This window comes from Lissotriton helveticus (genome assembly GCF_964261635.1).
Source record: "Lissotriton helveticus chromosome 1_1 unlocalized genomic scaffold, aLisHel1.1 SUPER_1_unloc_4, whole genome shotgun sequence".
In the NCBI taxonomy this organism is placed as follows: Eukaryota; Metazoa; Chordata; class Amphibia; order Caudata; family Salamandridae; genus Lissotriton; species Lissotriton helveticus.
The window spans coordinates 5,223,798-5,251,321 of NW_027611681.1; the positions used below are offsets into that span (position 1 = coordinate 5,223,798).

The window sequence follows — 27,524 nt, forward strand, 5'->3', positions numbered from 1 at the left end:
AGAAATGGAAGCTTCGGATCTCTCAGTTCCTGTGCCCAACTTAAGGGAGAATTTCATATTATCCTCCCCCTACTTGTATATTGGCACTTTCTAAGACACATGCATGGGCCTCCAGTTTTTCTCCTTTCCCCTCCATGCAGGTACTCCTCCTCTCACAATGATGCGCCCCACCTTGCTCAGAGCTCTCCTGAGCTGCTGCGGCTGCAGCAGTATCTCTGGCAATGTCTACCATTCGGTGGCGAACCACACATAGTGGATCTCTTCTGTCTAGCTGCGGTCCTGCCGATTCTTCTCCTCCAGTGTGGCGCTGACTCGAGGCTTCTTTTCTGATTTCTTCTTGTTTTGCTGGTCTCGCTTCTCTCTCTCCTCCATGCTGGCATCTTTCTCTTGTTCTCCCCCTTCTCTTACGGTGTTGCGTTTTAAAATGAAAAGACTGAAGGGCCAGGAACCATCTTAGTATGCAAGGGTTTCTACCCTTGTTATGAGCCATCCATTCAAGAGGAGCATGGTATATATATATATATATGTATATATATATATATATATATATATATATAGGGCAATTTCCTGTCCTTCCAAGTAGTATCAAAGTCCATTTAATAGCTAAGGCTTCTTTTTCCACTGTAGCATTGTTCTTTTCTTGGGGAAATAGCATGCAGCCATATATAGGATGGGGTTTTCCTCTCCTCTTTCATCTTTTTGGGACAGTGTTGTACCTAAGCTGACTCCCAAAGCTTCTGTTTTGGGAATAAAAGGTTTTGTAAAATCGTGACTGCGAAGGATGGGTTCTGAGATGAGAATGTTTTGTAAGGTATAGAAATTCAATAGCACCGCTTAGGAGGGATGACGTAACCTTAATTCTGCTTCTTTATTCTTTTTTAGACGATCTGTTAGGGCAGAGCTTTCCAAAGTGTGTGTCGCCCCCATGTGTGGGTGTGTCGCGCGACGATGACGTGTCGTCACTCACATATTAGGGCAAATGCTTGCATTCAGTGACACAGTACAGTACAGCGACGTACGCAGAGGAAGGAGAAGCTGAGCGTGCGGCCTTGTTCCCTTTCCGACGCAGAGACCACGGAGCCGCCTCTGCTCTCCAGGCGCTCGGTAAGCCAATTCTTCGAAATTTGAAAACTCTGTGTAGGCCGCACGAGGAGTGCATTTACAAGTGGGTCGCATTTCAACAACCCTGTAATTACCGGTTGGTTTAAAGACCAAACTACCCCTCCCCAAGCCCCAACCCCCTCCAGTGTAGCTTTCAGCAGGTCAAAGCTGCTTGGCTCCTGGGTATCAGATTTGAACGGGTGTGATAAATACCATCTATCCATCAGGTAGGGTTGCTTCCCGACAAGTATTTTACCATTCTGGCTATTATAGAAAAAGAAACTCGAGATAACCATCAAAATCAGGTCCCTTGTCTGCCTGAAAAAGTCCGAAAGGAAGTGGTAGGCTGCAGGGAAATAGGGCATGCAATCATGGCAAGGTCGGTGAGTGAAAATAAAAACGTGTGATCCTGGGCTTATTTTTCCCTCTGCTGCGTGTGCCAAAGAAGAGCAGAAGCACTGTTTCCTACATCTGTGCCTTGCAAGGAGCAGGAGCAGGGGGGATTGCGCTATGTCTGTGCAGAAGTGGTTTGTTTGGGGTACATGCTATGCTTTCGTGTGTGAGTGTGCGGTTCTTTGAGCAGTGTGTATGTCTGAGTGCAGGGGTACTGGGTTCAGGGGCAGCAGGTCCCTTGTTTGCTTGAAAAAGTCCGAAAGGAAGAGGTAGGCTGCTGGGAAGTGGGGCATGCAATCACGGCAAGGACGGTGAGTGAAAATAAAAACGTGACCACTGCATACATGATTTGAAACACTTGGAGGTATGGGGTCCCCTCACAAGCCTAAGAGACCTTCTATATTTTATAAAACATAGTTCCTCACTAGGGGGTGTGGCATACAAGGGACTATGGGACCTGTTCCCACCATCATTATAATATGATTTCCCCTTTTGTGTTTTATGGAATTGTAACAATGCTGCTTGTATTATTTTTAATCATATCCCTGCTTATGCTCGCAAAAATACTGCATCTTAGAGCACGTTGTTAAAATAAACATTTTAAACTTTACTGTGTCTTTTTTTTACCCATGTTGTGGACTGGTATGAGAGTAACAACAAAAGAGTGTTCTTGATTCCCACCATTCCTGAGAGTAACCTAAGTCGCATGTTCTGGGTTGTCTAATCTTTCGTTACTTTGCTGTAGGACGAAGAGCTAAACACTGATGCTAGTCGGTTAGGGGTTCTAGGTACTGAGGTGAGTTTTTTGGTACACCACAATTCACTGAGGTCCTGGGTCTCTGTGCACAGTTCTGTGTTTGAGCAGAATCCCTGCAACAGGAGTGAGAAGGATAGTGGAGGGATAGAAGGGGAAGAAAGGTTTGCATTCATTTAGCGCCTGTTACCCCTGATGGGTGTTGAAGCGCTTTTCTGGCGACTAGCACGCTATTCTGGAACCCATAAAGGATTAGTGTTGAAAATTAGTATAGTGAAATATGAAGTAATTTGAGTGGTGCATACATTATTCAGTTATTTGGATAGAGGAGGGTAGGTGGGGGGATAGAAGAGGGAAAGAGGTTTGAATTTATATAGCGTTTGCTACCCCTAATGGGGTTTTAAAGCGCTTTTTTGGCGAGTAGCACACTACTCTGGAACCCATAACGATTAGCATTGAATTAGTATGGTGAAACATGAAATTAATTTGAGTGGTGGATATGTCAGTCATTTATTTGGATAGAGAAGGGTAGGCAGCGGGATAGAAGAGGGAAAGAGGTTTGTATTTATATAGCGCTTCCTACCCCTAATGGGGTTTTAAAGCGCTTTTTTGGCGAGTAGCACACTACTCTAGAACCCATAAAGATTAGCATTGAATTAGTATGGTGAAACATGAAATTAATTTGAGTGGTGGATATGTCAGTCATTTATTTGGATAGAGAAGGGTAGGTAGCGGGATAGAAGAGGGAAAGAGGTTTGTATTTATATAGCGCTTGCTACCCCTAATGGGGTTTTAAAGCGCTTTTTTGGCGAGTAGCACACTACTCTAGAACCCATAAGGATTAGCATTGAATTAGTATGGTGAAACATGAAATTAATTTGAGTGGTGGATATGTCAGTCATTTATTTGGATAGAGAAGGGTAGGCAGCGGGATAGAAGAGGGAAAGAGGTTTGTATTTATATAGCGCTTGCTACCCCTGATGGGGTTTTGAAGTGCTTTTTTGGTGAGTAGGATGCTACTCCGGAACCCATAAGGATTAGTGTTGAATTAGTATGGTGAAACAGGAAATTAATTTGAGTGGTGGCTATGTTAGTCAGTTATTTGGATTGAGAAGGGTTGGGGAGGAGTAGAAAAGGAAAAAAAGGTTTGCATTTATATAGCGTGTCTAACCCTGATGGGGTGTTGAAACGCTTCATTGGTAAGTAGCACGCTACTCAGGAACCCATAAAGGATTAGTGGTGAATTAGTATAGTGGAATATGGAATTTGAGAAGTGAACATGTTAGTCTGTTATTTTGGTTGAAAAGGATAGTGGTGGGATAGTCAAGGATTTATTTTTTAGATCATAGCAGTAGGAGGGGGATTTTGGATGAGTAAAAGGGTTTTGGAGGGGAAGAGTCAGAGGGAAGAGTTTAGAAAGGTTTGCTTTGGGGATCGGTATAGTAAAAGATGTCAGATGATGCAGGGAGGGGTAGAGTAGGAGAGAGTCTAGAAAGGGTTATATTGGGGATCATAGTAGTGGTATGGGGTTTGGTATAAACGAGAGAGTGAATGTAGAGGATATATTGATAGCCGTATAGGGTGAGAGATAGGGTAGCACATTGGAAATAGTAGTCGAGATGAGACAGATAGTTGGGCTAGAAGATATATTGAGAGAGGTATAGGCTGAGAAATAGGGTAGTGCATTGGAAATACTAAATTAGAAGAAAGTGATAAAAGTATAGCTCCATAAGTACATTGACAGTATATAGATGCATAATGGAGGTAAGTATATACAGATTAAAGATATTGATAGAGGTACATGATGAGAAATAGCGTAATACACTGGATATGCTTTTTCAGGAGAAAAGTAAATAACACACAGATCCAAGAACATGGAAGGTACATAGATGCACAATGAAAGCAAGTACATGTAGACCAAAGATCATTTTTACATTTCTTTATTAACAACATAATTATTGTACATGTTCATACAAAGCAATACACAAAGATAGGTACATATCTATGGTGAAATAAATGCTTATTTACAGTGAGATATGCTGTAAATGCCTGTTTGTGTATGGTGCTTTTGTGGGGAAGAGCCAATTCTTGAGTAGTTTTCTGAAGATACGGTGGTTGTCAGTGGATCTTATGTTGGGGGGTAAAGAGTTCCATAGTTTGGCTGCTTGAACAGAGAAGGATGTGCCACCCATGTTTTTTTCTGCTATCTTAAGATTTTGAGGCAAGATGCCCCTTTAGAGCAGAGGTTCCTTTGTTGAATGTGTTTGGTGATTTTATTTCTGATGAAGAGCTGTCCCATTCAATGTAGTGCTTTGTGGGTGATACAAAGTAGCTTGAATGTGGATCTTCTGGCAACCGGTTACCAATGCTGGGCTTTCAAGGCAGGTGAGATGTGGTCTCCCGGTTTGATATGCAAGAGTAGTCTGGCAGCCGAGTTCTGAATCCGTTGTAGTCTTTCATGGTCGTTAAATGTGATCCGTGGTAGAGGCTATTGGAGTAATCGAGTTTGGACAGAACAAGGGAGATCGTAGCTTGGACCTTGTGTGGAAATCCCAAATGAGGGAAAATGTGTTGCAGTGTTGTTATAGTGACAAAGCTTGATCTTGCTAGTTTATCCACTTGGGCATTCTTTGATAGCTTGGAGTCCATGGTCATTCCGAGGTTTCTAACTTCCTTCGATACTTTAGGCGGTGATCCCAGTTCATCAGGCCAGGTGGCAAGCGGGTCATAATGTTTCCAATCGCCACATTTGCGTATTTCCATTTTGGAAGCATTCAATTTGAGATGGCTCCAAGTCATCCACTGATCCACAGCTCTGAGACAACTGAAAATTGGGGATTTTCCAATGTCTTTGGGGTGTTCCAGTTGGAGTATTTGTGTGTCGTCGGAATAGTTATAGCACGTGAGGTGAAATTGAATGATCAGTACCGGTAATGACTTCATGTAGATGTTGCAAAGCACAAATGCTGATTGTCCCCAGGTAGGCAAGCGTAGCCTGCCAGTCCTCCTTTACGCGGACGACGCAGTCCTTGGGCGAGGACAACTAGGGGCCTACAACTTCTTCTTAATTCTTCTTCCCTTTTTATGAAGAACTTGAATCTTTCGTTTAATCATTCCAATGCGTTCATTTTTGCAGGTGGGACCTCGTAAAGCTAAGCAGTTCACCTTTCGTCAATACCCAAGACCAATGTTTTCTCCTATTTAGGAGTTGTGTAACGATCCCTTGAGTTGGTGCCCTTTACTGACTTGCAAGAAAGGGGATATAGTGAAAGCTTTTGCAGCTGTTCTTAACTTTGCCAGCAGAGTGGAAGGGAAGCCAATAGGGGCTCTTTTGAAGATATATGAAGCCAAATATATCTCAAAGGTTAGTTATGGGAGTGAGATATGCGGTCACATTGGGGTAGGGGCAGTGCAAAGTGCTGAAAACTCTTTCCTGCGACGTGCCCTTTCTGTCCCACAAAGCAACCCATTTTATGTTGTGCACAAAGAGTTGGGGATTTCTTTCCTCTCAGATGTACTGGCTTTCCTTCCCCTGTCTTTGTGGCTTAATATTTGGGCTTATTAACCCCTCCCATGCTCATGACAAGCTCAGCTCGTCATGAGCCACGGTTTCAGTGTGCTCATGACGAGCTGAGCTCGTCCCGGCCGTTAGAATGCTCACACGCTGGGATTATTCCCGTGCTGAGCGTTCTATTGAAACGGGCATGGCCGTGACAAGCTCATCTCGTACACAAGAACCGTGGCTTATGACGAGCTGAGCTCGTCATGAGCACCGGGGCACTGTGCGCGCCCCTCCACTCCCCCAGCACAGCAGGGGAATATGCCCCGCAGCCAAGGTGTTAAGAAAATACACTTGCAAAGATGTCCTACAGGAATGACTTTCACTTGACCATGTCTCAAGCATCCGATGGCTCCAGTATATCAGAGTTGGTCTCTCCAGGGTAGGTAGAAAATATTTGCTAAACCTGAGTGCATATGTAAGAGGGACCTTTCTCTGGTCAAAGAGTGTTTTTTTAAGAATGAGCTGCTGTGAAAGAGAGGGAAATGAGCTGTGTAAGCCTAGTGTGCGTATGTACATCGTGTTAAAAACCGGACCAACCAGCGAACCTTATCTTCTAGGGCTTAAAAGCATCCATGATCGTTTTCTATTGACCCTGTTTCGGCTCAACCTCTTCCATTACCTCTTGGCACACCCTCGTGGATCTCATAGAGGCCTGTGCCTCATGCCCTGTGGCTGCAACGGAGAGTCTCCTCAGGACATGATGCACTTTTTAAGGTTTTGTAGTTTTTATGCTGTCCTTAGAAAGTTATTTATTATTCCCATTCTCAAAAAAGTGGGTTTTAGGAGGGTGAGACCAGCTCTTATCTTTTAAAAACTGCTCTAATGACACTGTTTTGCATACGCTTAACTTTTTACGGGTCGCTGTTAGACTCAGGTCAAGCTGCGATACACTTCTGTACTGTAATTCATGAATTTGTATCTTGTGTTCTGACTAACTTGGACATATTATATTTTTTCAATCTGTAACTTGGAAAATGTTTTATCATTTTATGTATGACTTTTATGGTTTTCTTTTATAAAACCGAATAAAGTTTGTTGATAATAATCACTAGGGGATTCATTTACAGGGTAGCATGGTATCCCTCACAATAACTCCAGGAGTCACAGTTCACACAATGTACATGCTTTGTTTCCCCTACCTCCAACTTTACATGTACCCCCAATCACCTGCCCAAACCTCTCCCTGCTGATGCCAAAGCGGTCCTCCGTAATCCCGCAGACCATATTTTTGGCCCCTTTGTAAGTGCCCATACAATAAAAATGCTGCAGCTGTAAATACATATCAACTTCCATTTGTTGTGTTTGAAACATTTTATTGAATAATAAAACCTAATAAACATAAGCTGATTATTAAAGCAAAACAAAACATCAGTTTCTATACACATAAGAGAAAAAAGTTGTACATAAAAATGAACATACTGTAACACAGCAAAGTTATGTAGAGCACAATTCTTAATTTCGGGCAATCTTTAAAGTTCAACAATAGAAACGTTCATAAAGAACAGGAAAGGAAAGAAGTTGGGATACAGTGATGTCATTAATGTAATGCTTCCTACATATAGAAAAACAAATACTAATTATTTTCCATAAGCAATAAAGTCCGCACATTAAAATACTAAGAAATATATTGAACAATGAACATTTCATGGGTAATTAGAATTCAATTTGAATATTTTAACCTCCTCAGCATTATTTGACTCATGATTACAACCTGAATGCTTTCTGGAAAGGAACCGCCTCATGGGGTTCAAAATCACATCTTTTCCAACAATAGGATTCAAATGATAAACTTGAATTTCAATTCAATTTATTGATGTAAGCCTTTTTGGAGATCAGCAATTTTAAATATATACAAAATCCACACACTTTTGTAAAATTGTCACCTAAACTTTAATTCAACCGACCTTCTAATTAAACACTACCCATTCCAGCAAGCATCACAGGACCACTTGTTGTTATCTTCCCAATTAGTGATAATTTTTCGGATGGCAACAACAATAATTATGTTTTGAATTTTACCTCTGAAAGCAAAAACATGCCATTTCTGAATCATGGTGCAGAATAAAATGTAGGAACAGAAGGGCATCTTTAGGTATAGCATTCATTAAGGTTTGACCAGGCTTGAAATCAGAATTCCTGAACTTTTGGACATTTAAATGTCATATTTTAAAAGTTTAAACAGACCCTGCACGAGCTCCGCAAAAAATAGAAGATGACTGAATTGTACTTAGAGAAAATGGGCTGATAAGTAATCTATTGATGTAAAATACAGTGGTCAGGCAATGCCTGTGGATCTAATCTATTCAGGTTTTAACTCCAGAGTTTGTTCAATAAATTGACTTAGCATAATACTTGAAGGTCCATCTCTCAGATCAGTTCTATTACAGTTTTAGTTGCGATAACACTAATAGAGATCATTGATAAATAGATTTTAAAAGCCATGGGTGGAATTGATCCTCGGTCTAAATCTAGATTATTGTCTGCAATAGAAACCAGTACAAACAGATCAAATCTAAAAGCATTGAATATGTTTATTATAGTGGTTTAGAGTAAACCCAGAAGACACACATTGTTCCTGAAACTCAGAAAATGTATCTAAAGATTATGATTACATCCTATTTTATGTCCAGAGACTGCTTTAGCTGCTTTCCTGTTTAAGTGACAACATTTGCAAATATATTTAACAAAACATTAACGCTGGATGTCAGAAATTCTGTCTTTAAGTATTGTGAAAGAGTTATGTGCGATGGTTTTTATTTGATCTGAAGCAACACTAACACTAAATAGGTACATGCACCGGTTATCATTCAACTAACAATATTAGCAAACTTAATTTGGAGGGAATTGAGAAAAATTGCCTCATGTTTTATTGTTAAAAAAATCTACTGGTTCAGTAATTCACAGAGTTTGCAAATGCTAAACCCCTTTTTGAAACGTACTAAGCCCATTTAACAATTCAGAATTTGGCAGGGGAATGTTAATAGTTTCCCTTCTGAATATTTAATACATTGTTAAGGTATGTATTGAGCTTTGAAACCATGTGTGGGCTGAAAAACAGTAACAGGAGGTAGTAAGCCAAGGGGACATTTGTGAATGTGAAAGTAAAATAGGGTGTATTAAAAATTCCTTTATTTAAAAGCTATCACAGACAAAGTAGTGTGTTGACTCTACAAGCAACCACTTTTCACCAAATGGATTATTAGTACATGAACCTCAGTATTTCCTATATTGTTGAAATTTCGTACCTAATATTTTTGTAATGTTGTGTAAATATTTGTTCCTGTTAGTTCAGAATTTCAATATTGTCATGAAATGTACCTATTCTTTTTGTCAAACATATTGAAATATCTTTATCCCAATTTTGGGGCATTCTAAAAAGTGTTTCCACTCTCTAACTTGAAGCTTCCTAAGAAAAATACTGACGCCAGTTCCTGGTTTCTCCTAGATCATTTAGCGTTTTAACTAAAACAAGCACAATATTGATTTGAGAGAGGTGAATATTGTAGTCATACACACTGGGGTTAGTTTAGAAAAGACCAATTCCTTAATCTTTCGAAATAATACTTGGAAAAGTTTATGTTCAATAATTTCAGATAACTTACTGATAAAGACATCAGATAAAGATCCCCAAATTTCTTAATGTGGTATCAAAAATATGCTAGAATTAACATTCTAGTTATATTTGCGATGATCAACTTTCTGTTATTTTAACACATTTTGTCAGTGCACAGAGTATTTTCCCTACATAGATCACATTTCATGCAATGGTCTGTGCTTGAACGTACAATGAAGGGGTAAAAATGCATTTCTACCACAATCAAGAAACCCTTGGGTCTCTGAGGATTACTGTTGCAAATGAAGACCTAGCTAAGATGAAATATCCCTTTAAAAGGACGATTTCCCTCTCCCACCATAGTTGGCATGCTTCCTTATTGCGAATCTCCTTGCACCATGAAACAACCCCCTAACTGAGAGGGAGGAGTTCAGGCATATTTTGTTATAGAGAAAGGTATACTAAATACCACAATAATGAGCTCAGGGTAGTGGGGGCAGCAGAGTGAAAGTTAAAACGTGCTAAAGGGTATGTGGTTTCCATTATTTGTACACCCCTGGGCCAGGATTAAAAATAGGACACTGTGGGAGAAATATATATGCACTGTTAAGAGTCAATAAGAGGTCAACATGTTTCGGCCTATTAACCCTCCAAATAGGTGTTTGCGGCATTCTTCAGGACTTAATCAAAAAGTTTTGCCGCTCAATGTACTCAATCAATAACAAGCATTGTCATAGCCAATAGGTCTCGCCTTTGGGACCTTATAAGTGTTTAGCCATGCATATTCAGTAACAATGTGAAATAATTACTATTAAAAAAAGAAGACTATAAACTAACTAAGCTAAACGTGACTTTATAACTGGTTAATCAAACGTTTCTGGAGGTTTAGTATATATAAACAACTCCTTTTTTGTATGGTGTGTCATATAAAGTTGATGCTTTAAAATTTGGTAAGAGTACACAACGTCAAAAAATTCAATACTGCATTTATATTAATATACCTTTGAAAGCTTGAAGTGAAAGACAATTCTAAGTGGCATTTGGTTATGAGTAGGCGCTAATGACTATTTCCGGATGACAATGTAATTAGCATTTTTTGTATAAGATGTGTTAAAAGTGTGGGTAGGGAAAATGGCTATTTTGGCCAAAGGCTGTCCTTTCTATATGCATGCTAGTTTTAATTTGTAAACAGAATCACAATTTGTTATGTGGTACACTGTAATGTTAGATGAATCTGTTTTACCCTTCTGATAAGCAAGGGATGACGATGAACCGTTTTTTCGTCCCTGGTTTTAAATGGATTCAGGTTGGAACAGAAGAGGTGTTGGTTGACTTTACCTCAGAAAATGGTTGTTTCCCGCATGCTACTTTCATGCGACTTAAATCCCTTCAGTGGAAGAGGCGGCTGCATGACTGCAGAAATGGCCAGATCAGTACTTGGCTGTTTCGGTTCTCCAGTGGGGCTAGAATAGAAGCTGTTAAGGGCAGGGGCTTAGCTTCCCATTGGTACAGCAGGTGCAGTGGCACCAGGTCCCAGATGCCTTAAAGGCCCACTGAACCCTGATAACTGCTGTTTGTCACAGTTCAAACAGAGGCCTGAGGGGCCCACAGAACAATGATTATTGCTGTTTTCCACAGTCCAAATAAACGGCAGAGGTCACATTTCCTTTCTTGCCTTGAGGCCCAGGGCACACTGGCTAGACCACTGGTTAAAGATGCAGTGGGAAAGAGGTGGCGAGACAGGTGGATTATCTAAACAGCTCGACGATGACTTCATGCCTGGGTATTAAAGTATTCATTACAATTAAAGACTTAAGCAGGAATAGATGTCATAATATAGGAAGGCCTATGTACAAATGCAGCTCGATTAGAGGCTGCCTTTAACTTCTCACTTATCACCTCCCCTAATTTACAGTTTTATATTAGATGCAGACATAAATCGTGACCTATGAATATGTTTATCTATCTTTAGGTTCAAATGACCCATCTTTTCCATATGCAAGTATCAGACAGGTCGGAAATGCCCAATGGCTTTGAACTTGATAAAGCCACATTAATCACTGGTCTTGAAATACAAATGGCAGCATTAGGCACGCAGAGGTGTATTCTACGTAATCTCATTATGTTCAGTGTACGGGAGAGTATTTAGGGCATAAAGCACTTTGACAAAAACATTTCTGCCACCATAGAAATTCAATCTTCCTTGTCCTACCCTAGTGTACAAGTAGTACCACACTCTTTGAATACCTGAATTAAATAGGCACACAAAATAGTACCATATATAAAGGCCCAGTTCAGAATTACATGGAAGGTGCACTGTCGCAGTCTACACAACGGTGCAGTTTTCAGAGGGTGCTATCATCCCACACAGGGGGGAGCACACCAGATTATGCTGGAAAAAACATGTGGTGCCCCAACGTAGGCGCAGTTGTAAACCACCAGTCTGATTACATAGTAAAGCGTCCGGCAGCTATTAAATGAGGTGGCACGTTTCCCCTGCAGGTGGTTGGGGTCTGTCACCATCCTGTCAGGTGGGGGGTATACAATCAGTGCGCGTCTCCTGACTGCTTGTTTGCCTTTTCGCCCGTGTCAATAATACAGTGCAGTCATTGGAGGAGTAGTCAATTTGTATTCATGAAAGACACTTGTGTTTCTCGGATGTGTAATCCCCAGATGATGCCTGAACTGTTCCCCAATGGGCTATTTGTACATGGTATTGAATTGTATGGTCTTATGAGGACTGTTAATAATAAAAAAAGATTTAGTGGAGTGTTTATTGCCCTCTATGTCACTCTACTTCTAAGCACCTAATACAGCTTGTACAGTGGTTACTGTCATCTGTTCACCTACATTATGCTTAATATAAATAGTGCACAATTTAGGCATTTGTGTCTGCCTACAACGTGGACCTGATACAAATAGCAGTACCTACAAGGTGGATGTTACAATTCAACAAGAGTCTAAGATACTCCAGCACAGATAACTTTGCATTAACATTACGGTGAATCAGTCTTGATGGCAAGCCAACTTAAAACTTATCAGTATTGTATACATTATTATCAGAGACTATACTTGCCTCTTGGATACAACTTTACAATGGAATTTTATTAATTTTTGTACAGTTGTGTGTATACAATAAAACAACCTACCCACCAAAATTGATCTATCTATTCATCTTTTTGGGTTATGGAGTAGCATGCTACTTGCCGAAAAGCGCTTCAACACTTCATCAGGGGTAGCAAGCGCTATATAAATGCAAACCCTTCCCTCTTCTATCCCTCCACCATCTTTTTCAACCGAACTAACAGACCAACATGTCCAGCTCTCAAATTAATTTTATATTTCCCTATACTAATTCATCACTAACCATTTTTGGATTCTGGAGTAGCGTACTACTCGCCGAAAAAGCGCCTCAATGTTCGTCAGGGGCAGTAAGCATTATATAAATGCAAATACATTACAATTACTATTTACATCGGGCTGCACTAACACGAGGATAGAAGTAGAGTGGGGCTTAGAGTTGATCTGCCCAGAATGAAGCATACTACAGAAAGTCTGTGAACAGTCTATATGTTATGGGCCTGGCAGAGAAAAACACAGCAAACAATATCTAGCGAAGAGTCTATTGGCTCAGTCAAGGCTTGTATTTTTAATACAATTCATGTTCGCAAGCACAAGGATAGGAAAAAAGCTTTCTAAATATACAAAATAAAATTGGATGATTTAGAGAAACGTTCCGGCCCACATCCATCTCCCATGTGGCAGGAAGGATACACTGTGAATGCGATATCCTCTGTGGAAATGTGTGCCTCTACAGGAGTTACATTTGAATTATCAAAAACATACCTCCTCCCAAAAAGAAAATGTTACTGGCCAAACTGGAAAGTAAATGTAAAGGAATAAATAGGCACTATATCAATACTGAAGGCATTTTGGACAAACCGGGGTTAAATGTTTCAGAAGGCAACAATTCGATGAACCAGGCTACCAAAGCACAGGAATGCACCGGGAGCCTCCAGCTCTGGGTCGGATTTCTGGAATGATGCACGTGCCGCAGGGAACAGATGCAATGGGGAACGCAGCGTTCTCGTTAACTACCTTGACATATATGGTGCAAAAATCTAGGCGCTTTCATTATTTTGTATTAAAACGCATAGATATAGAAGACAGACCCCACGCTCCAGACCTCAAAAGAATGGATTCTTAGGAATTCTGAATTTTTGTGTGCAAGGGGGGGATTTAAAATTAACTATGTCGCCTACAAAAGGTCAGAGGGCATGGCGTGCATGATTTGGTTCCCATAACTCCTTGCAAGAAGGAGCTAGTGAATTTGAGTCTCCACAGAGCTGCCATGGGATCTCAGAATGGTCAGTTCATCTCTCCAAGCTATCATGCAATACATTTCTCCTTGGTTAATGCTTAGAAACCGGCAGACGAGGTCCATTTTTCAGGGGTTTGTCATACTCCAATCTTCATCAGCTTCCAGGCACAGGGCGATAAAAAAACGCTTTATTAAAAGAACAAAGATCGGTCAGCAGGTTTTACAGCTTTTTGTTAAACATTGAAAAGGTCCAAAGCAAGAGAGGGAAAGGCAGAAAGGGGGAAGGTGATAAACAGAGACAGCAAGGATAAATAAGCACAGGCGCAAGAGTGTGTTCAGAGTTTAAAGCCCTTACTAAAAGCCTCGCAGAGCAACGCATGCGGCCTGGCTCAGGCGAGACCTAAAAATGGTGTACGAACCAATATAAGTATAAAGAAGGGTTTTGATATACAAAACCATCTAGTGATCATATTAATCTACATAGAGTGGTGAATTCACTGGTGGTACCTAAAAGAATACATACATAGGACATATAAGAATGGTTTGAAAAAATCTAGGTCAGACATTTGAACAACTGTGCTAGCGTTACATTTCAAAGCTATTCAGTCCAGGACATACAAACCCGTCCAAACTGGACACAACCATATACTGTATAGTCAATGTCTGTTATTCTTAGTATAGGTGGGAAATAAAATAATTTATAGACAACAAGATTCACTACAATAACAATATACTGTAGAAGGGTTAATCATCTGACGTTGGGAAATGTGCCTCAACTCCAGTGGCTTGCGGCTCAGGGTGACTCTCCGCCTTAATAAAGAATTAGAGGAAGGTGAGCATGGTAAGAAAATAAGTCTTCTGGAAGGCTGTAACAGTTCTAGGCATTTCAGAACAAGTGCAAAGTAAAAGTGTGCCCATGTAGATTAAAAACTGTCCATATACTCATAGGCGGTGTCTGCAATAGTGACTGAGGTATTTACGTATGGCTGTGAAGTCCTTAATACGTTCTCTGAGCATGTATTCAAATGTCACTAAGGTTTATCGAGACAAGTGGGCAGCGTACTGGTGTAGACGGGGGAGACACGCCAAGACCGTGGAGGCAGTCGTGTGTCTGCCTTGAAGTTTGTGCATCAATGTTTTTGATGGCTCGTGCCTCATAACAGGCTTGTGTTGCGGCAGCACAGGGTGAACAAAGGCAGAACCTAGTGCAGTAACTTCCAAAGGAAACATGTGGTGTTATGGGGAAAAAAAGACTCTTAGAGCTAGTTAGCCTAACACACAAGTACTGCGTGCTTAGATTTCAGAAGCAACTGCCCCATTAAAATATGTAGCGGTAAGGCACATGATAACACTGCCTAGTTTAAACATAGATGCAGCATTCTTCAAGTTGAAAACTGTGGATGTGTTTGATGTGCACTGCAATAACAAAGCTGCGATGCAGTGGAGTAAATGGGCTTAAAATAGTTGACCTCAGCATGAGTGCAGCGTGCTTTGTTTTCAAGACACAACACCTGCCACATGTGCACTTTCCTACGACATGAGAGAGTGTGCTTTGACACTTCCATATCTTTAACATGAATGCAGCATTCTTTACTTTTTCATAACAAAAAAAAAAGAAAAGACGCGCTCAATGCACAAAAGATTCAAGTTAAACAAAAAGGTAGGTTCAGGGACCCATTCCTGTATACAGGGAACACGCTGCCTCGGTGCAGAAAAAATTACAGATATAACAAACAGAGAGACCATAACTCCACCAGGTTATGGGCACTTGTAAAGTTGAGGGGAGAGAGGTCTCTGCTTCACCTCTGCAAAATAACATTTCTCCCCAGACCTGGTTTGATCATTTCTCCAATCTTTATTCAGTCACTCCTTTTAATGAGCCAGACACTATGCTGGGGACTGTGTAAACAGACAACTCCATAGCTGTACCTGGGCCTTTTCTTGACCTGGCCAACATCCTCAGCTCTGAATGCAATAACCAGAGGTAAAGCTCCAGTATTAGACAGCATTCCAGCTTATATCCTTCTGCTAGAAAGAGATAAATTGTCTTGGTATAACCTTTTCTTAACTAATGCCATTATCAGTGGTGCCCCAGTTCCTGACTCTTGGAAGGGAGCGGACGTCGTCCCGATATATAAGAAGGGGGATAGATTCCATCCAGCCAACTACTGGCTGATCAGCTTGATCAATTGTGCGAAGAGCATTTCTGCCCAATTGGTCTTGAGCAAGATTGAGGAATGGACTGCAGCTAAAGCCATTGTATCCCCCTTTCAGACAGGCTTTAGAAAGAAGATTCATCAGGTTTCCGCTTCCTTTTACTCTATTGGAAGATCGTTGTGGTCGGCAGGGAAACTTGTATTTTGCCTTCATCGACTTTAAATCTGATTTTGACCTGGTTCCACGATGCAGGCTATGGAAGGTCTGGGGTGATATGGGCCATCCCAGGAGGCTCTTGAACCTATTGATCAGTCTACATGAGGGTAATTATGCCCAGCTTTGCTGGAGAACCCAGGGCCAGGTGATTGAACAATTAAATATCAATTAAGGTGTTCACCAGGGTTGTGCACAGACGCCCACCCAGTTTTCTTTCTATATTAATGTTGTTCATTATCTGCCTTCTTTCTCAATTGATGCACCATCCCTGGTAAGCACAAAACGAACAAGTTACTTACCTTCGGTAATGATGTATCTGTAAGACATATATTAGTTATAGATTCCTTAGCTTAGAATTACCCCGAGGCGTCAGACTGGATCCGAAGAAATTTTTACTTAGCAGTACCCCTATGTGTCGGTAGGTGGCATTGGTCAACTCAGCATCTGTCATAGGCGTCGTGGTCGCCTGGATGACGCAGTGGTGTCTATTTAGACTCCGTTCCTGCACACTAATGTCAGTTCTGATACGATGTTCCATGCCAGAAGCGCAGAGCCATGCAAGACACTGACCCCTGGTGCACAAAACTAGGGCCCTGTAAGGGAGTCCCTATCCCTAGAAGTCAGTGTGCAGAATGGGGAGGATAGGTGGGGAGGGTGGGAATCTATAACTAATATATGTCTCTTACAGAAACATTGGTACCGAAGGTAAGTAACTTGTTCATCTGAAATAGACTATTAGTTATAGATTCCTTACCTTAGAATAGATACCCCAGCAATACCAAACCAGGAGGTGGGTCTGCGAACTAAGTTCACACCAGGAAGTCCTGTTGCCGAAAAAGCCAGTTCTCCTGACTTGGCTGTCCAGGCAGTAATGCTTAGTTAACGTGTGCAGGGATGCCCACATGGCTGTGTGACAGATGTCAACCAGCGGAACTCCACGTCCCAAAGCAGTAGTGGCTGCCGTCGCCCTGGTAGAGTGGGTGCAGAGTCCTACTGGAGGTTCCTTTTTAGCCAAAGAATAACAGATCTTAATGTATAGGACGACCCATCGAGAGATGGTACCTTTGTGCATTGCCCAACCTTTCTTGGTGCCCACATAATCTGCAAAGAGTTGATCGTCCACCCGGAAGTCTTTAGTGCGGTCAAGGTAGAAAGACAGCAAACATTTTGGGTCCAGACAGTGGAATCTACCCTCCTCTTTAGAAGTGTGCAGAGGCGGGAAGAAGGTGGGCAATGTGATGGTCTGACCTATGTGGAAAGAGGTAATCACTTTGGGCAGAAAAGAGGGCTTAGTACGGAGGACTACTCTGTCTGGATGGACAGCAACTAAGGGAGGTCTGGAAGATAAGCTTGAAGCTCACTCACCCTGCGAGCAGAGGTGATGGCAAGCAAAAAAGCAGTCTTCAAAGGAGGCGAAGAGGACAATTATGTAGGGGCTCAAAGGAAGCACACATAAGATAAGTGAGGACAAGATTCAAGTCCCACTGGGGCATTACGAAAGGAGAGGAGGAAAGAGATGAGTAATGCACTTCAGAAATCTGTTAACAATAGGATCGATGGCCATGCTCAAGAGCTCGTGGTACCAGACTCTTCGTGCCCAGTCCGGAGCCACAAGAATGACTTGGGACCGGTCGCATTTGATCTTCTTCAGCAATTTTGGAAGAAGTGGTATAGGGAGAAAGGCGTACAGGAGGCCACAACTCCACTCCTGACGAAAAGCGTTGCCGAGCGAGCCGCCTTGAAAACTCCAACACGCAGAACTGCTGCGTTCTCTTCGGTGGCGAATAGATTTAACCACGGCTCTCCCCACTGTTAAAAGAGACCTTGCACCACCTTCAAGTGAAGACGCCATTCGTGATCCATCATGCACCGGCGGCGGAGTTTGTCCGCCCTGGCGTTTAGGGAACCTGCTAGGTGTTGAACCACCAGAGGTATGCCATGATGTTCCAGCCATGTCCAAGGAGAAGAACCTCTTGACATAGGGTCCATGACCCAACCCTACCCTGTTTGTTGCAGTACCACATGGCGGTGGTGTTGTCCGTGAACACCTGCACCACTCTTCCTTTGACAGAAAGAAGGAATGCCTTCAGTGCAAGACGAATCGCCCTGGGCTCCAGAAGGTTGATGTGGTGTCTGGACACCGCCAGAGACCAGAGCCGTTTGATCTCCACCATTCCCATATGGCTGCCCCAACCCAGGAGTGACGCATCCGTCACTACTGTGAACTCAGGTTGGGGAAGGTAGAGGGATCTGCTGTTGACCGAATCCTGGTTCGTGAACCACCACTGCAACTGAATGCAGTCCCCTCCGAAATCTGAACGTCATTGGAAAGATTCCCCTGGTGCTGCGCCCACTGGAACTTCAGGTCCCACTGCAGAGCACGTATATGCCATCTGGCATGATGCACCAGCAGGATGCAGGAGGCCATGAGGCCCAGCAGCCTCAGGGTCATTCTCACCGAACACCGGGATGGAGGCTGAAACATCGGTATCATAGCCCGAATATCCTGGACTTGCTGCTAAGGAGGATAGACCCAAAACGGTGCAGTGTCCAGAACCACTCCGATGAAAAGGAGCTTATGGGAGGGAATCAGGTGCGACTTCAGCACGTTAACTGTGAACCCCAGCAAATGCAGGAAGTCCGTCGTAGTCTGGAGGTGGGAGACGACAGCCTGGGCGAGCTCGCCTTCAACAGCCAGTTGTCGAGATAAGGGAAGACTGGAACCCCTGATCTGCGCAGATGAGCTGCGACCACCGCCATCACTTTCGTGAACACCCGGGGGGGGGGGAGGGGAGGGGTGGGGCTGGTAAGGCCAAAGGGGAGCGTGGTAAACTGAAAATGCGTGTGGCCTACCGCGAACCGTAGGTAATGCCGGTGGGCAGGCAAGACGGGGATGTGTCCTGCAAGTCCAACGCTACCATCAAATCTCGAGGGTCGAAGGCAGACCAGACCTGAGCCAAGGTTAACATCTTGAACTTCTCCTTTCGGAGGAAGCGGTTGATGTCCCTGAGGACTAAGATAGGATGCAGGCCTTTGTCCTTCTTGGGTACCAAGAAGAAGTGGGAGTAGCAACCCAACCTACATCTGGCACAGAGGCGCGTTTGATAGCTCCCTTGGCGAAGAGATCCATAACTTCCTGGAAGAGAAGGGCCAAATGATCCTCCGACATGGGATGAAATCACCACAAACGGCATGACCCTTACGCACTCCACTGCTTGCGGAACTCTGCCAGAGTTTTTTTGTCACTTTGCGGAGTTCCTCACTGAGGTACTCTACATAGGCCTAATATTATCATGAAAAAATAGATATCAGTCATATGTTAAGAAACAAGGGTGAGTAGAAACCTTTTGGGTGGAGTAACATTTAAGACATTATTATTGTGATTTTTTGGCAATTAGTTGATTTTTGCAAGCACTAACACTTCTCTGTGTAAAGTAAAGACCTTGAGAGTTTTGTAACTTTCAGATACTCAAATTGTGGATTCTGTTGCAATTAAAAATATTTCAAGGCCTGAAATGTCTTTGGAGGTTGCATGAGGGCAGCCTAAGTTATCCTGCAAGATTTTCTTGATGAATCCTATTGCAACTACAATATGTGCTCTCTCATGTAAAGTCAGGTTGTTAAAAGCTTTTCTGCAACTCAAGATACGCCTTACTTTTCACCTGGTGTGGATGCATTTCTCATGTTTAGTGAGATCTCCTTTCTGAGTATAACGTTTATGGCTTTCCCGTCCTGTATTTGGCTTTAGTCCAGTGTGTATTCTCTCATGTGAAATGACATTGTGTTCAAGGGCTAAACCTTATCTGACATTCAGAACACACATAAGGATGTTTTCCCCCGTGTGAGTTCGCTCATGTCAAGTGAGAAGTAATTTGTAACCAAAACTTTGCTTGCATTTCGAGCACTCATAAGGTTTTTCCCCAGAGTGGGATCTCTCATGACGTGTAACACTGTCTTTCAGATTCAACTTTTAAGGCATAAGGATTTTCTCCAGTGTGGAGCTTCTCATGGTGAGATAGCGTTTTTCTCTGCAGCTTTTCTGGCATTCAGAGCACTCATAAGGTTTTTCATCAGTATGGAGTTGCTTAGGGTTAGTGAGGCTGTGCCTATCAAATAGGAATTTCGGGCATTCACAGCGTTCGTAATGTTTTTCCCCTGTGTGCGTCTGCTCATGTAGAGTGAGATTGCGTTTGAAATTGATGCTTTTCTGGCATTCGGAGTACTGAATTATTTTGATGGCGTGTTTTCTTATGGCGCTTGTAACCATCTCTACCTCTGAATCTTTTCTGACAATTAGAGCACTGATAAATTCTTTTCTCCAGTGTGGATTCTCACATGTTCAGTGAGATGAGATTCATGGCTGAAACATTTTTGGCATTCGGAGCACTGATAAGGTTTTTCCCCAGTGTGGATTCTTATATGCTGAGTGAGAGTCCTTCTTTCACTGAAACATTTCTGGCATTCGGAGCACTGATAAGGTTTTTCCCCAGTGTGGATTCTTATATGCTTAGCGAGAGTACTTCTTTCACTAAAACATTTCTGGCATTCAGAGCACTGATAAGGTTTTTCCCCAGTGTGGGTTCTTATATGCTGAGTGAGACTGCTTTTTTCACTGAAACATTTCTGGCATTCAGAGCACTGATAAGGTTTTTCCCCAGTGTGGATTCTTATATGTTGAGTGAGACTGCTTTTTTCACGGAAACATTTCTGGCATTCAGAGCACTGATAAGGTTTTTCCCCAGTGTGGAATCTTATGTGCTGAGTGAGACTGTTTTTTTCACTGAAACATTTTTGGCATTCAGAGCACTGATAAGGTTTTTCCCCAGTGTGGGTTCTTATATGGTGAGTGAGATTGATTTTTTCACTGAAACATTTGTGGCATTCAGAGCACTGATAAGGTTTTTCCCCAGTGTGGGTTCTTATATGCTGAGTCAGATTCAATTTTTCACTGAAACATTTTTCGCATTCAATGCACTGATAAGGTTTTTCCCCAGTGTGGGTCCTTGTATGTTTAGTGAGGTTGCTTTTGACACAGAAACATTTCTGGCATTCAGAGCACTGGTAAGGTTTTTCCCCAGTGTGGAATCGCATATGTGCAGTTAGAAGTGATTTAACATTGAAATATTTTGGGCATTCAGAGCACTGATAAGGTTTTTCCCCAGTCTGGGTTCTTATATGATAAGTGAGACTGCTTTTGTCAATGAAACATTTCTGGCATTCCGAGCACTGATAAGGTTTTTCTCCAGTGTGGGTTCTTCTATGCCGAGTGAGACTGTTTTTGTCAATGTAACATTTCCGGCAATCCGTGCACTGATAAGGGTTTTCCCCAGTGTGGGTCCTTGTATGTATATTAAGTGCTCTTTTGTCACTGAAACATTTCTGGCATTCTGAGCACTGATAAGGTTTTTCCCCAGTATGGGTTCTTATATGATAAGTGAGACTGCTTTTGCCAGTGAAACATTTCTGACAATCCGAGCACTGATAAGGTTTCTCTCCAGTGTGGGTTCTTCTATGCCGAGTGAGACTGTTTTTGTCAATGTAACATTTCCGGCAATCCGTGCACTGATAAGGTTTTTCCCCAGTGTGGGTCCTTGTATGTATAGTAAGTCCTCTTTTGTCACTGAAATATTTCTGGCATTCAGAGCACTGGTAAGGTTTTTCCCCAGAGTGGGTTAATGCATGTCGATATAGACTCGGTTTGATACTAAACCTTTTCTGGCATTCAGAGCACTGATAAGGTTTTTCCCCATTGTGGATTCTCATATGCTTAGTGAGATAAGATTTCTGGCTGAAACTTTTTTGGCACACTGAGCACTGAGAGAGGTTTTTTCCAGTGTGCATTCTCTCAAATTCAGTGAGATGAGATTTATGGCTGAATCTTTTTTGGCACAGGTAACTTTTTTCTGCAACTTGGGTTATTTTGCTTTGATTGAGGCGGGTTTTAACACTGAATTCGTTCTCCCAGCCCGTGTTTTTATAAGGTGTATTCCTAGAGTTACATTTAGTTTTCTCTTGCTTATATTCCACGGTACGAGTGAACCTGATTTTAGAGTTGGGCTTGTTTAGATAATGTTCAGCATTTATCTCTAAAATAAATTGTGTGTAATCTTCTTAACACTTGAATTGAGCAAAATATGTCTGAAGCAGCCCTGTAACACCTGTTGAAATGTTTCTAGCAGATAATAGTCTTTAGGTAATAGCCTCTCCGGCAGCAACTTACTTTGTGACTGAAGTTTTTCTCAAATCTATTTGTATAGGTTCTTAGCAATGCAGTAATAAGGTGTTAGTCTGATATTTAATGATTAAACTGATAAGTACCTTTTTGCGCTGACGTAATGGCAGTAACTGAGGGCGTTAGAACGTGCACAGTGCTATTGTGGATCATTAGTCGCAGAACATCAGTTCCTTTTACCCTTTCTATGTTTGGTGAAAGGTTAAGGTTTGTAGTTCTGAAGACGAGGATTTATTTACATTAGCTATAACGCAATGGTGCTCCTTTAATCCATTTTTATATTTAACAATTTTACATATCACTCCTGCACAACAGATAATGTTGAGGCGATTTACATAGAATTACAGAACAGTACACAATGAAAAGGAAACAATCTGAGATGGTCTTGAACACAATAAAGTGGTGAATTTTAAAGGTTTTCGCAAGAGAGAGCAGAGTGGGTCGAGGTGTTAAATCCCGAGGCAGATAGTCTTAAACTTGCGTAACTAGTTAAAAACGGTTGTTGAATAAAGTTGATTTTCCAATCTTTTGGTTGTTAACGTGTCAGCTTCGGAGTCTTCTTTCAGTATCTTTTCTTTGATGGTATCCAGAAGAAACCTTTTGTTGTAACTTTCTTTTATGCAGTGTGTGCTTCCTCTCTACAATTACATGATGCTTCAGATGAACGTTGTTCTGTCATGCTGACACAATTTGTCTTTCTGATAATATTTCAGATGAGGATGCTGAAGTGGTCTTTCTACATTATTTCTGATGCTGTGTGCACAGATATGGCTTTGCTCTGGGCTAATGAAATGCACAATTAGATACTTCACTTACAGGTATAGTACTTTCCTCGCCACACTTAGATTTTTGGAAATAGTTTAAACGTAGAATGCTGGATGTCCTTCAGTTTTTCAAAATAATCCTTCTTATGGCACTGACATTCAGTTGCTTAGTGCTAAATCTTGCTTTCTTCGTCCGTAATTTCAATCACCTATAGTATTAAAATTAAATAGTTAATACATGTACATTTCCAAAAATATTATTTACAAGCCAAATTAATGCAGAATTTTGAATATGCTGAGCTGTTTTTCAGACAGAGCAGAGTGTAGAATGGTAGCATGAGAGTACTTGAATGTAGGAGTGAGGATTTGTAGAATTTTCAGCATTTTATTAAGCTCACAAAGCATACATGTACCCTATGAAGTTGTAACATAGAATCCCAAAGGCAGATATTAAAGTCATATGGACTGGCACCAAACTGATATTAAAAAAATATACACTATTAATTAATTTGTAATGCAGATTTCTGGGACGGGAATGACTCCTCCACGGACAACAGGTATTTTCCCCTGCCCTGAGTAACCACCTACTTGTATCTGGTATCCTGACTTTTGAGTTTTGGCCGCTGCCTCAAGCAAATATATTGTGTGCTGCGAGGACAATGCCTAGACCAATCCCTCAACTATGGTCCAGAGTATGAATCAAGGGCAATGAAATTAAGGCGTACTTTCATGTGTTCATTTTATTCCACCTGATTATCAGTGGTTTCTGCTCCTGGATTTACTGGGTGCAGAAAATTAGGACACCGTTTTTTTCCAGACAGAAAAATTAGACTGAAAAGACGCATAAGACTCTGGGTGCGGCAGACGCAGCCAAGATTATGTTTTTTTTTTACTAACTCGGGGAAAAACAATTCTTCCCTCTGTTGGTGTTCATGGTCATTGTCGGCCTATGATTCGGCGTTGATTTTAGAGCGTATTGAGTAGAGCCGAGGGGCCGAGCCGAGGAGGAGTTAACAAGCAAGAGGAGCGGAGCCTGGGCCGACTGGCCGGGTTTGTTTTGTGACCGGTTCCCGCTCCCGAAGGTTTCTCCTGCGTCCTGTTATACGGGCGCTTTAAGTTTGATGGATCTGCTGTGGGGGCAGGAACGGCCGCTGCCGGCACCGCGGTGCTACGGCGCTGCTGGTGCTGCTCGTGTGGCGGCCGCTGAAGGGGTCAAAGGAGCCTTGGCATGTGGTGCTGCTGGTGCGGTGGCTGCTGCAGGGCACAGAGGAGCACAGAGGGCACAGAGGAGCATAGGCCTGCCACCTGATTTTACATATTTACTAAGCATTGAGCAGAGCTGAGCAGAGGAGTGGAGTGGAGTGAAGTGCCTACAAATGCTGTCGGTAGTGGGACTGGCTCTGGATCCCGCTCTTGCTCCTGAACGATTGCCAGCATTCTGCCTTGTACTCTTGACAGCAATAAATAGCAACGAACAAGCAATGAACAGTGAGTGGTGAGTGACAAGTGGCAAGAGGTGTGTGGCGTGTGGCGAGTAGTTAAGGTTGATCGGTCCGTAAGTCGATGAGCCATTGGAGTCTGTAATAAGTCTGTAAAACAAAATCTGAGAAATTATGCAAAGGGAAAATTGACAATAGACTTTGACCCTGTTGAAGCACCCCTCGACCCCTAAATTACTCATCATGCCTAGACTACTGCCCTACCCGGAGCCCGGCTATTAATCAACTGATTAATTAAATAAATAAGTAACCAGCAGTACCGGCGGATTCTGTACTGAGGTGTGGCTTTGGGGGTGTTTTCCCTTGGAGGTGTTTGGTGGTGTTTTTGTCCTATCAAAGCACCCTTTGGTCTTGTCACTGGCCCGTTTGATTCTCTAAAAGAAGCAAGACTTCTTCACCATAGAGGGTGTATTATGAGGTCAGGAAAGGAGCGGCCACCTTTCCCTCCTAGCAAAAGGAAAAGAAAAATACAACAAACAGTAATATTAGATAAGTTTAAAATAAAACAGGCAGGTGACATACAGTCCTTTAAATCATCTAAGGTCCATACATTTGGGAAACTGGGAAAGTCACCGTCAAAGTTTGATTTTATAAAAGACCCAACTGGTGCTATGCTAATATTGCTAACTAACCCATGTGTTCTTCAAACTCCAATTAAACCACTGAGTAGAACAAATATTATATCCCCTAAGCAAGGAGTAAGTGAACCAGGCCACCCGGAGTCTGAAGATGAAGTCGAACGAATGTCAAATTCAACTAAGGACCAAGTCAACCACTGGGGTCAAATAACGGACCTAGAGATATTAACTATTCCACGCAAAATGCACAAATCTAACAATGAGAGATACTCAGCAATTACTACCAACTAGGAAGCCAGAGCCAATAGAAGTGCAAGTAAAAATCAGAAAAGCTAACGGTATAGGGGAACCATCTAATTGGGCCAAATAAATCAACCAGGGCAAGAAGCTCCAAATGAACTAAATGGTGGGGTGAAAATCATAAGGGAAGCCAATACCCCACTGAAATCGGATCTTACTCTGTCTAAAATAAATTCAGTTAAAAAACAGGACCAGCCGAAATGTAATCAAAATAACGGATCTTAAATTAATAAGGACGAATACAACAGCAGCCCAAAAACTCTGCAGCGTTGGAGTACTCCGTATCATAAAGACGTTTTGAATAGTAGTCCACAATTCATTCATTCTTGTGACGAGGGACATGATTTTCAAGGACCACAAAAAGAGAAGTATAAGGACCTATCATTCATAAATGGGCAACACCATAGCCCAGGTACTCAGGTACCAGGAAGTGGGAACGTGGGAGCAATTTGGGATTTATTATTCAAAACCTCGCAATTAACTCTGGAAGCTTTAACATATCAGTCCAACAAAAAGGAGGTCCAAAAAGATCTCGAGCGCTATGGCATCCTCTGTTACCGGAATTGAGCAGAAGATAACAATGCAAAATAATCTAATAGTAAGGGCACAATCTCAGCCAATATCTACGTATGCAGAGTATAGTTGTGCCCCACTAATTAACAAACTAGCTACCATTCCCGATATTTTAAAAACAATAATTGACGATGTAAAAGTGAATTTTCCTAATGTGGGAATTCAACCCATCAAGACCGACTGCCCCTCTAAAGATACAATAAAATGTAAAGACAATACTGTTGTTGTTAAAGAAAAAATAGATGATAAAACAAAAGATCAAGAAGTGATAAACCTATGCTCGACACAATCAACAATGACAGACGCAGCTCCGGAAGTTTAACTATCAAAAAGACAGAGGAAAAAACAACGGAAAGCAAGAAATAAAGCTTCTAAAAGTATAAAAAATACAAATGCATCAGATATAGTGAGATTGAACACTGGAAATAACCATGACCAAATATCATATTGTGAAGGTGAAGGTAAACATATGTCTCCAACAAAAGCCTTTTACCCTCTATCTAATAAGGATCTATCAGAGGAACAAGCAGATATGAAAAATACATGCCTAAACAATCAAGCTGATAGTATAACAAGCATTTGCAATGCAATAGGTCTCGCATTAGGAAAGTTTGAGCTATTGGTATTGTAAATGACAAATATTTTATTTATGTGTTGGTTTTGAAAATAGCAAAATTAATAGCTTTGTTATTTACAATGCCAATAGTTGTAAGTTTCGCAAATGTGACAACTATAGCATTTGTAATGCAATATGTGTTGTATTTACGTACCTTACATGTATTGATATTACAAATAACAATGGCTTTTAATTTTATAAAATAATGAATACTTAAATAAAAGTTATTGTAATGTATAATGGCAATAGCTTTAACTTTTGTAAATAACTTTTGTGAACATTATGCTCAATGTATTTTATTGTGACGAAAATCCAGGAACAGAAGTGAAATATTAACATCTTTTTGTGACATTTGTAATAAAGCTTGAAACATTGAGAGAACTTATTTGAACCAGTTGTTGTTGAATGGTTGCACAGATTGATGGTGTGGTGGCGCTGAGTGATGTTGAGGTGGGGACGAGTGATGCTGTGGTGTTCAGTAATGCTGTGGTAGCGCATAGTGATTCTGTGGTGCCCCTGAGTCATTCTGTGGTGATGCTGAGTGATGCTGTGGTGATGCTGAGTGATGCTGTGGTGATGCGATAGATGGATAGAGTGAGGGCGATAGATAGATAGATAGATAGATAGATAGATAGATAGATAGATAGATAGATAGATAGACAGATAGATAGATGGTTGTGTGTGGTTGTGTGTGTTGTTGTTGTGTGTTGTTGTGTGTGTGTGGGATTGTGTGTGTGGTGTTCTGTGTGTGGGGTTGTGGGTATGTGGTTGTGTGTGTGTTGTTGTGTGTGTGTGGTTGTGTGTGTTGTGTTTGAGTTGTGTGTGTTGTGTTTGGAGTTGTGTGTGTGGTTGTGGGGTTGTGTGTGTGGGGGTGTTGTGTGTGTGGGGGTGTGTGGTGTGTGTGT

At 41.7% G+C, this 27,524-nt stretch overlaps 1 protein-coding gene across 1 annotated transcript; it reads right to left on the reverse strand.

Moving 5' to 3' along the window:
* Positions 1-267: 267 nt before the first annotated feature.
* LOC144806016 (uncharacterized) lies at positions 268-21,898 on the reverse strand. The gene is made up of 3 exons (XM_078672473.1): positions 20,360-21,898; positions 20,164-20,279; positions 268-433 (listed from the first exon to the last, which is right to left on the reverse strand). Exons 1-3 carry the CDS (start codon positions 21,896-21,898, stop codon positions 268-270), a joined length of 1,821 nt encoding a protein of 606 aa, XP_078528599.1.
* Between the last annotated feature and the right edge of the window lie 5,626 nt (positions 21,899-27,524).

Coding starts and splice junctions, on each gene's coding strand:
- LOC144806016 (XM_078672473.1), bottom strand. CDS start 21,898: ATGCACACTGGAAAAAACCTCTCTCAGTGCTCAGTGTGCCAAAAAAGT. Junction 20,280..20,359: donor CTGGAGAAAAGAATTTATCA/GTGCTCTAATTG, acceptor AAAATAATTCAG/TACTCCGAATGCCAGAAAAG. Junction 434..20,163: donor CCGAAATTCCTATTTGATAG/GCACAGCCTCAC, acceptor CTGGCCCTTCAG/TCTTTTCATTTTAAAACGCA.